General features: G+C 41.0%; 3 protein-coding genes across 3 annotated transcripts in view; all 3 read right to left on the bottom strand.

The window, feature by feature from the left end:
* LOC134185170 (erbin-like) overlaps positions 1–5,329 on the bottom strand; it is a 14,698-nt gene extending 9,369 nt beyond the window's left edge. Inside the window, exons 1-11 of the mRNA XM_062652946.1 lie at positions 5,114–5,329; positions 4,934–5,051; positions 4,791–4,869; positions 4,491–4,580; positions 1,623–1,679; positions 1,490–1,553; positions 1,207–1,426; positions 1,009–1,081; positions 903–948; positions 536–619; positions 1–82 (exon numbers count right to left, since the gene is read on the bottom strand). Coding sequence (XP_062508930.1) covers positions 1–82; positions 536–619; positions 903–948; positions 1,009–1,081; positions 1,207–1,426; positions 1,490–1,553; positions 1,623–1,679; positions 4,491–4,580; positions 4,791–4,869; positions 4,934–5,051; positions 5,114–5,275 — 1,075 coding nt within the window. The 5' untranslated portion in view covers positions 5,276–5,329. The remainder of the gene's footprint in view (positions 83–535; positions 620–902; positions 949–1,008; positions 1,082–1,206; positions 1,427–1,489; positions 1,554–1,622; positions 1,680–4,490; positions 4,581–4,790; positions 4,870–4,933; positions 5,052–5,113) is intronic.
* A 125-nt stretch (positions 5,330–5,454) lies between these two features.
* On the bottom strand, positions 5,455–7,086 carry LOC134185870 (uncharacterized protein K02A2.6-like). The gene has a single exon (XM_062653756.1). It carries the CDS (start codon positions 7,055–7,057, stop codon positions 6,059–6,061), a length of 999 nt encoding a protein of 332 aa, XP_062509740.1. The 5' UTR covers positions 7,058–7,086; the 3' UTR covers positions 5,455–6,058.
* A 242-nt stretch (positions 7,087–7,328) lies between these two features.
* On the bottom strand, positions 7,329–9,372 carry LOC134185418 (uncharacterized). Its single transcript, XM_062653198.1, has 2 exons — positions 9,287–9,372; positions 7,329–8,726 (listed from the first exon to the last, which is right to left on the bottom strand). Exons 1-2 carry the CDS (start codon positions 9,370–9,372, stop codon positions 8,219–8,221), a joined length of 594 nt encoding a protein of 197 aa, XP_062509182.1. The 3' UTR covers positions 7,329–8,218.

Here is a 9,372-nt window from a genome sequence, read left to right as displayed (position 1 = left end):
GAAGTCGTCCAATGTCTTGTGGAAGACGTTGTAGTTGGTTGTTTCGTAGTGACAGTACACCAAGCTTTTGGCAGCTTCCCATCTAAACAAACAATGACATACCACTTTCTAACAAATCTTCACATCCATATCAGCTACACATTCTAATCTGTACAACCACTCACCAACCATTTATGAATATTATCATTTGCCAATGTTACACAAAATACAACATTATGCCTAGTTTTGATATTGACTATTGACTCGGATTGCTGCCAACTCATAGAATTCTTTAAATGTCACTCTCACCTGTTCTGCCTCCTTCAATCAATCAGTTGACAATATATAGCAAGTCTGCTTCAGAGGACATTACTGAAAACCTTCCTGTACATAACTAATACTCTGTCTATCCACCCATCCATGAAACCACTAACTATTGTTTGTCTATCTATGATAGAACTCAAAACCCATGCCAAGAAAACACATACTATCAGTCAGTATACTATAATTCTCTATCAATAGCAAAAGACAAAGCAAACAGAATGCTAATGCTAACCTCTAGCGGCAAACTGTACAACTCGTTGTCATCAGCAATGAGTGTCCGCAGATTATGAAGACATCCAACTGACGAAGGAAGTTGCTAGAAAAACATCATAACCTTTACTTTCTACATACTGTAAATCCAAAAATTTTTTCATACTAATGAAATTTTAGTTATTTTCGTACAGGTACCTGGTTGTACTAAAATAACATGAATACTAAACTTTATAGATAGATGCACTTGAATTCAGCTACAGTACAGTGCTGATGTTCTGTATGAAAATAATACGTGTACGAACTACTTAATGGGCAAAAGTACTAAAATTTATGAGTATGAAAATTTCTGGATTTACAGTATGTATATCCATGGCAAGAAAACACACCTGCAGCTTGTTCTTGGAAATTGACAGTTCAGTGAGACTTGATACACTGCACGTACAGAGAACACTACCATCAACAAGAATAACGACCAGAGCCACAAGAACTGACTTTCCCAGACTTTGAGGTAAAGACACCAACTCGTTTTCATCTAATTTTAGAACAGTAAGTTTTTGAAACAAACCTAAAAAGAATAGAAATAAATTACAACAAAATACTGAAAAACCTTGAAAAAAGAAACACAAAAACAGGGTATGACACCACTACACAATGCAGCCACATACACACACAAATGTAAGTCATCTCTACCAAAGCTCTCTGGCAATTCTTTCAGTTGGTTCTCATTGAGATGTAAGTCCTCAAGACTCTCCAGCCTATGAATATCTCTGGGTAAGCTCTCTAAAATATTCTGTGACAAGTCCAAGAAGAAAAGTCGTCTTAGAAAGCAGATTTCATTTGGAATACTTTGCAAGGCATTTGCATCTGCCCATAACTCTCTCAATGTCATCAAATTTCCCACAACCGAAGGCTAACAACAAAGAGAACTCACTGGCAATCACTCTGCATTGTGACACAGCAATCTCACACACACCAACTGTTCAAAATGATTATTTCCCAAATCAAGGCGTCTTAGACGTCCCATGTGTGTTAGTGATCTAAAAATAGACATAGCAAAGTATGCAAAGACAAGTTCAGCTTGTGCTATTTACTAAAACTGATCTCACTCTGGTAGCACTGCCAGTTGGTTTTCTCTCAGTTCCAACACTTCTACTCGACATAACCTAAAGATGTAAAAGACATTTGCTCTCTAGTACACTCCTTGGAATCTACACTTTACATCCGAAATACGCTCTGATGACATGTCTCTGCTTTTTCTAATTTAAATCAATGATGTCAATCAACTTTCTGAGTAGCTAAATCGTAGTTAAGACTGGTAAGGAGTGTATTGAATTCCAGATCAACAGAGTAGATCTAGAGTCTTTGAACATAATGGCAAAAGATTGGCTACCACTATGCATGTTGACCATTGTAAACAAGAAGCTGCCTGTCACCACAATATGATATAAAATTACAAACACAATATGATATAAAAATTACAAACACAATATGATATAAAAATTACACCACAATATGATATAAAAATTACAAACACAATATGATATAAAAATTACACCACAATACGATATAAAAATTACACCAAAATATGATATAAAAATTACACCACAATATGATATAAAAATTACACCACAATATGATATAAAAATTACACCACAATATGATACAAAAATTACAAACACAATATGATATAAAAATTACACCACAATACAATATAAAAATTACAAACACGATATGATATAAAAATTACACCAAAATATGATACAAAAATTACACCACAATATGATATAAAAATTACAAACACAATATGATATAAAAATTACACCACAATATGATATAAAAATTACAAACACAATATGATATAAAAATTACACCACAATATGATATAAAAATTACACCACAATATGATATAAAAATTACATCACAATATGATATAAAAATTACACCACAATATGATACAAAAATTACACCACAATATGATATAAAAATTACACCACAATATGATACAAAAATTACACCACAATATGATATAAAAATTACACCACAATATGATATAAAAATTACAAACACAATATGATATAAAAATTACACCACAATATGATATAAAAATTACAAACACAATGTGATATAAAATTACAAACACAATATGATATAAAAACTAGTAAATGAAGCTGTGTTTACACCGTCGCTTCAGAGCTACGAGCGTGTGTGTTTCTGTGTGTGTGTGTGTGTGTGTGTGTGTGTATTTATTGTTAATATCAATGTAAATTTTATTAATTTTTGTCTATTTATTGTCATTATCATTAATTAATCATTAGCTTGTTGCTAGAATGTATAATTCTTTGAAAACCCAGGGATGTGTCAATGTGATTACAGATAATTAACTAAATACCATCAATGTCCCACACTACACTTCAAATTCAGTACATGCACATGCGTGACAGCTGCGTCTCTTGCACTGAGCAGGTTTGTTATCCACGTTATTTCTCAATTCTGCATGCAGCGCTCTTGCTTGCATCACTTAAGGTGAACACGATTATCATGCTTTCGTTGAGCCGTTGCTATCATCTTTCGTTCCGTTAAAATTAATTCGTGGTAGCTAGAGATCAATGTACGTGCACGGGAAATACTGTATGTGTATGTGTAGCGACCGGATCCAGAAGAAAGTATGCAGCGCAACATTTCCAACGAATCTTTCTTGAAAGGCGACATCGATCGTTCATCATCAGTCCTACCTACACCTGTAAATATATTCTTGAACGGAGCGGGCTTATTATCCACGTTATTTCTCGATTCTGTAGCGCTCGATCTTGCATCACTTGCAGTTAACTACTGAGGTGGACAAGATTATCATGTTTTCGTTGAGCCGTACGTTGCTAGCATCTTTCGTTCCGATGATAATTTGTCGTAGCTAGATAGATAAAGATTGATCTCGTATGTCTCCTAGAAACACTGTGAAGCGACATGTAGTGACCGGATCCAGAAAAAAGCAGCGTTAGCGTTTCCTACAAATCTTTCTTGCAAGACGCCGCCGATCATTCATCATCAGTACTACTTACAACTAAAACATATTGCTCTCTTGAAGATCGCGGATGACATGTTGGTCGTACGCAACGGTACACATGCATGGTCCCATGGGACCTTCGCTTGGCTTCTTGAAGAATGATGGATTCGTTTGCTTTGCGATTCTTCTGTAAAAAGTAACAGGCGCGTACAACTCTAGCCTGAACTTTATTCTGCCCTTCTCAGTTTGACGACGGTTTAATTAATCTTTTACTATGGATATGACATCTCGGCTTTTCTGTCATAATGCGCAGGATTGTTACGTCACCCATTGTTGGTGTCCCAAAGGACTGCTGATTGGCTCAACAAATTCCTGAGAGTGATTCACGCCGATATGCTATAGTTACGTCACCTACGTTTCACGTCCCAAAACAACTGCTGATTGGCTCGACAAACTCCCCGAGTGTGACACACGCTTACAAACAAACATAGGTACAAACAAACAAACATAGGTACATAGCGACATACCAACAGACAGACCGGATGTCAATTCAGCCCGTTTAGAGTGAGCTTCTCGTGAAGCAGTCACCACTTATTGTGGTGTCCTTCTTTTATGCTCGTAGCTTAATATGATATAAAAATTACAACATTACTGCAGCATTCCTAAAGAGACACTTTACTTCCTTGACAGGAAAACCAGTATACACAGAGAACAATGCAACACTTGACAATTACTTCCTGTCACCAACCACAAGCAGAAAAGAAAAAATGTTGACTATATGATTTCTTAAGTTAATTCAAGCATCTCACTCATCTCCTGAATTAATTAATTAACATTTGAAAAAATCACTAAATGTGTAGGTATAAATAAATTGAATTTATAACAACAATGCAGTTCACAGTCCGTTAACAACAAGTAGCCTTATTAAATTCACAAACAGAGCATATTCACTTGTTAACTTAACCTCATTCACCTTCCAATGTTGTCTGGCAAAAATTCCAAGAAAGCATCATTGAGATAAACCTCTGTCAAATTGACAAGGGAAGTGAATCCATCTGGTAACCTACACACAACAACAGTTCACAAGAACAGCAGCATCTTCCACCTGTCCCATCAACTCTAGATTATTATTACACAGCTACGTAACACCACACAACTATAATGTGTGCAGTCCGTGTAACGACAAGTGTATTGTGTGTGTGTGTGTGTGTGTGTGTGTGTGTGTGTGTGTGTGTGTGTGTGTGTGTGTGTGTGTGTGTGTGTGTGTCCTAACCGTCCAATAGGATTGACGCTAACATCGATCTTCCTCAACTTGCTGCAGTTCTTGATCTCATCAGGTACGTCTGGAATGTCTGCATGCAACAGTCAACGTAGCAAAGACAATTGCCTACCACATTGTAGTAACACAATACATACTGTTCCTACTGACGTCAAGTTCCTCTAACTCGGTCAGATTCCCAATGTTCGGTGAGAGCGACTCTATCTCGTTGTCAGCAACGCCGACTCGTGATAGCGATGTAAAATTGAATAGTGTCTCAATACAAACACATGCAAAGTCAACTACACAAACAACAACACTGAATACTATGTTCTTACCTTGGGCAACTGTTTAAGCGCGTTGCTGTCCAACAATAACGCGTGCAGACTGTTTTCTAATCCGTACAATTCCTCAACTGGAACTGTAGTCAAGTTACAGTGTTGGTAATCTGCTATTCGAGGCTGTTCTTCCTCCGACACGTCGCTCATACAAGCACCCATGGCTTGCAGCCACAACCAGTAACAGTTGCTCTTCCTTGGGACGTTACATAGAAAACCTTCACATCCGGGTTTTCGCATTTGCCCCGGATTAGCCGCGATCATACCATGCACGCCATTTTGTTACGGGGGTAATGGGCCCTACGCGGTAGGTGCCAGTTGTACGTCAATATTGTAATGCTTTCAGTTGTATTATAGACTCTAGTAATGCAACTCAACACAGCTACTAAAGTTATTCGCTGTTCTGCGCTTTAGCATACCTTGTACTACGCATGCTCCAAGTCTTAAAACTAATAGAGTCAATACTGTCACATCTCTCCTCTTTCAATAAGTAACATAGTCCTTCAGTCTTGCCGGTGTTTTGATCTCCCGTCCTGATCTGGTCACCTTCTTTGGCGAGGTTGGGAGTTGCTATCCCTGTTCTGTGCTGTCTGATGGATCTCCTAGACTGGTATGGTATCATGGTGGTCGACGATGTCCGAGTCATAGTCCAATCCCTCGCTAAGTTCAGAGAGCGGTTCCAGTGAGGGGTTCAGATGTCGTCTATTTCTGCACAGAACTTTGCCTTCGTGTTTTATCACGTACTGCTTTATCCCTACTGCAGGTTTCCATTCTTTCCCTTTTGCAATCGAACGACTTCGCCTGAGCATAGTTCTCTGTTTGGTCAAGCTCCTTGGTCATGATAGTACTTCTGCTGCCATTGTCATTGTTTCAGCTGTTCCCGTACGTCTCGAGGCATTGTGGCTGAAGCACTTCTGGGGCTGCCGGCAACTTTGACTTCAAGGTTCAGGGCATGAGGAGCTCGGCTGGGGACGCTTGCAGCTGCGGTCTAGGAGTGTTTCTTTGGTTGAGCAGTGCCAGGTACGGGTCTCCTCCATCATGAAGTGTCTTTCTGAGCAGGTTCTTTATGATTTGTACGTTCCTCTCTGCGAAGCCATTAGATTTTGAATACCCCGGGCTTGTGGTTGTAATGGTGAATCCCCATTCATTGGCGAAGGTTTGCATTTCTCTGCTTGCGAATGGCATGTTATCAGATATTATTTCTTCTAGAATACCGTGAGTAGCAAACATGTACTTCATGGCGTTAATGGCCGGCGATGAAGTCTTGTCTCTCCGTTGCTGAAAATCTATGTACTTGGAATAATCCACTACTATCAGATAATCTTTTGCTTTCAAAGTCATGATACCCACTCCCAGCTTTTCCCATGGCCTTGTTGGTAGTGCATGTGGCAAAAGAGGCTCCTTAGTACTGCTCCTCCAGAAACACAGACAGGTCCTGCACTGACTAACCACTTGGTCGATGTCTTTTGTCATTCCTGGCCAATACATGACCGCTCTTGCTCGCTTTTTGCATCTTTCCAGCCCTCGATGAGATTCATGTGCAATCTTTAGCATGTCTGATTGTAGGGCCTCTGGTATAATTATCTTCCTTCTTTTGAACAATATGCCGTCTGCCTGATGAAGCTCGTCTCTGATCGTCCCGTATGCTCGTATCTTGGTTGACACATCTTCAATCTTTGAAGGCCAGCCCATTTCTATTTGTCGATTGAGACGTTGTAGCTTTTGATCTGTTGCCATGGCCTGCTGTAACTGTGCTTTCTTTTTCGCACTTACTGGCAGCAAAGTGACAAAAGCATGGACCATGACTTGCATGTCACTGGTAAGTTCTGGCTCCACGTCGTAACTAGTTGCCAAGTGCGCCCACAACAGAGCGTCTGCTGCATACATAAGCTTGGCTGGAACATAACAAACCACCGGGTCACATATCTGTAGCTGTAGCATCATTCTTTGGAGCCTTGGTGGTGCTGCACCAATTGGCTTCTTCATTATAGCTTCCAAAGGCCTGTGGTCGGTCTCAATATTGGTAGTCTTTCCATATATATATATATATATATATATATATATATATATATATATATATATATATATATATGGGTGGAATTTCTTGCATCCATAGGTCACAGTGAGCATTTCCTTCTCTATTTGTGCATAAGCTCTTTCATCAGTTGTCAGTGTCTGTGATGCGTACGCCAATGGCTTGCCTTGCTGCATGAGACATGCCCCTACGCCACTCTGTGATACGTCCGCTTGCACTGTGACCGGTTGCTCAGGATCATAGAATGCTAGCACTGGATCACTAGTGAGTGCCCACTTTATGTCATTAATGGCGGCATCATGCTGTGTATCCCATTTCCACATGCTTCCGTCCTTTATCAAATCTCTGAGTGGGGCTGTGATATCGGACTCCGCTGGAATATACAGGGGGCCAAGAACTTAATCATGCCTAGCAATCACTGTACCGCTTGTTTGTCTTGGGGCTTCCACATACCCGCAATTCCTTCAATCTTTTCCGAATCCGGTAGCTGTCCCTGTTGACTAAAAATGTGACCCATATATTTCACTTGGCGAACCTTGTACTGTAGCTTCTGGGGACTGAATCACACATTCCTTTCTCTTGCTTGTTGTAACACCTGAGCGAGGGCTTTGTCATGTTCCTCTTCCATCTTGCCTATTCAGGTCATCCGCAATCACATGAACGTTTGGGATCGTTCCTTTCCTGCAGCACTTCACTAGCTGAAGCCAGTCCGAACGGCATCCGTGCGTAGCACTTTCTACCCCATGGGGTGCTGAATGCACACATCCTGGCTGACTCGTTAGACAATTTGATGTGTCAGAAGGCATCCTCATGTCGACTACTGTGAATACCGCTTTGCCAGCCAGTTGAGCTTGGACATCTGCCATTGTTGGTGTTTGGTGTCTCTCCCTTTTGATGACTTTATTGAGGGGTCTGGGATCCAGACAGATCCTCATGTTCCCATTCTTCTTTTCTGTTATCACGAGATTGTGAAGCCAGTCAGTTGGGCCCTCGACGTCTTGTATAATACCTTGTTGCTGCAGTTTTGCCAACTTCTGTTGCAGTTTGGTTCTCTTTGCATATGGTATGACTCAGGGATGTTGCACCACCGGAATAGCATCTGCTTGAAGCTGGATGTCATACTCTTTGTCATACTCTTTGTCATACTCTTTGTTATACTCTCCTATTCCTTTAAACACATCCTTGTTCTGCTCAATGTGTTGCTGCCTGGTGTGACCTAGTTGTATATCCACAGTCACCATATTGTCCACACGCCTCTTGAGATCCAAGTCCTCGCATGCTGCTCTTCCAATGATGGCTAGGTTGTTGTCAATAACATAAAATGTGAGCCTCTTCCTGCAGCTCGCCTTGTTCCTGCTGACTAAACAACTGACCTCAGTTGTGCCTCTGGGTATGATTTGACCACCACCAATTCCTGTAGGAATCTTGATGGTGGGCTGCAATTTTGTCTTGAGAACTCTGTACACATTAAATGGCAAGATGTTTGCCTGGGCCCCGGTGTCCAGCTTAAAATCAATCTGCGTACGTGTACGCTCCAGATCAAGGCGTTCCGTCCACTCTGCCGTGTCCCGGATATGCCTATGAATATAGGTGACATCAGTAGCTCTTCATTCTCGTCACTGCCTGCTTCATCTGCATTGTCTACCTGGAATTCAACCTGCCTAATTTGCCTGGTCGTTTATAGACAGACTTTGGCCAGATGGTTTCTCTTGTGACATGCTGAACACGTCTTTCCGTAGGCGGGGCACTGTCGAGATGAGTAGAGGCCTCCGCAATACTTGCATGCCGCTTGCCTGGTCTTGGATGACTTGCCACTATCGTGAATCCTCGAGCTCAGATTGGGCATAGTGTCTGGCTCGTGCGTCGCTGCTTCTGTGTATCTCGAACGGCGCCTAGAGGTACTTTCATCGCCTCTTTCTTCATAGCTTGCACCTGCTCTTTTGTTGCTTCTGCTGCTCTGCATATATCCAACGCTTTCTGCAAAGTAAGGTCTGATTCTCGTAATAATCTGTCTTTCACGCGTTTGTCGCGGACGCCATACACGATCTTATCGCGTATTAGAAGATTGCGTTGGTCACCGAATTCGCACAACGCCGCCTTTACTTTCAGCTCGGTAACCCATTGATCTACTGCCTCACCTTCGACCAGAATCTGTACCTCTCGTATACGGTGTTGCGCCTGGGGTTGCAATATGTCTTGACTTGCTGGAGTACAGCGTTGACAT

The sequence above is a fragment of the Corticium candelabrum genome, chromosome 10 (genome assembly GCF_963422355.1).
Source record: "Corticium candelabrum chromosome 10, ooCorCand1.1, whole genome shotgun sequence".
NCBI classification, from domain to species: Eukaryota; Metazoa; Porifera; class Homoscleromorpha; order Homosclerophorida; family Plakinidae; genus Corticium; species Corticium candelabrum.
The sequence above is the reverse complement of the archived record's forward strand: the minus strand, read 5'-3'. Positions and strand labels throughout refer to the sequence as shown.

Bases quoted from the DNA above. Each gene is read 5' to 3' on its own strand.
- LOC134185418 (XM_062653198.1), bottom strand. From the start codon at position 9,372: ATGTCAACGCTGTACTCCAGCAAGTCAAGACATATTGCAACCCCAGGC. The intron at 8,727-9,286 runs GTGAGGCAGTAG...CTATATTCATAG, and splicing joins GGTACAGATTCTGGTCGAAG to GCATATCCGGGACACGGCAG.
- LOC134185870 (XM_062653756.1), bottom strand. From the start codon at position 7,057: ATGATGCTACAGCTACAGATATGTGACCCGGTGGTTTGTTATGTTCCA.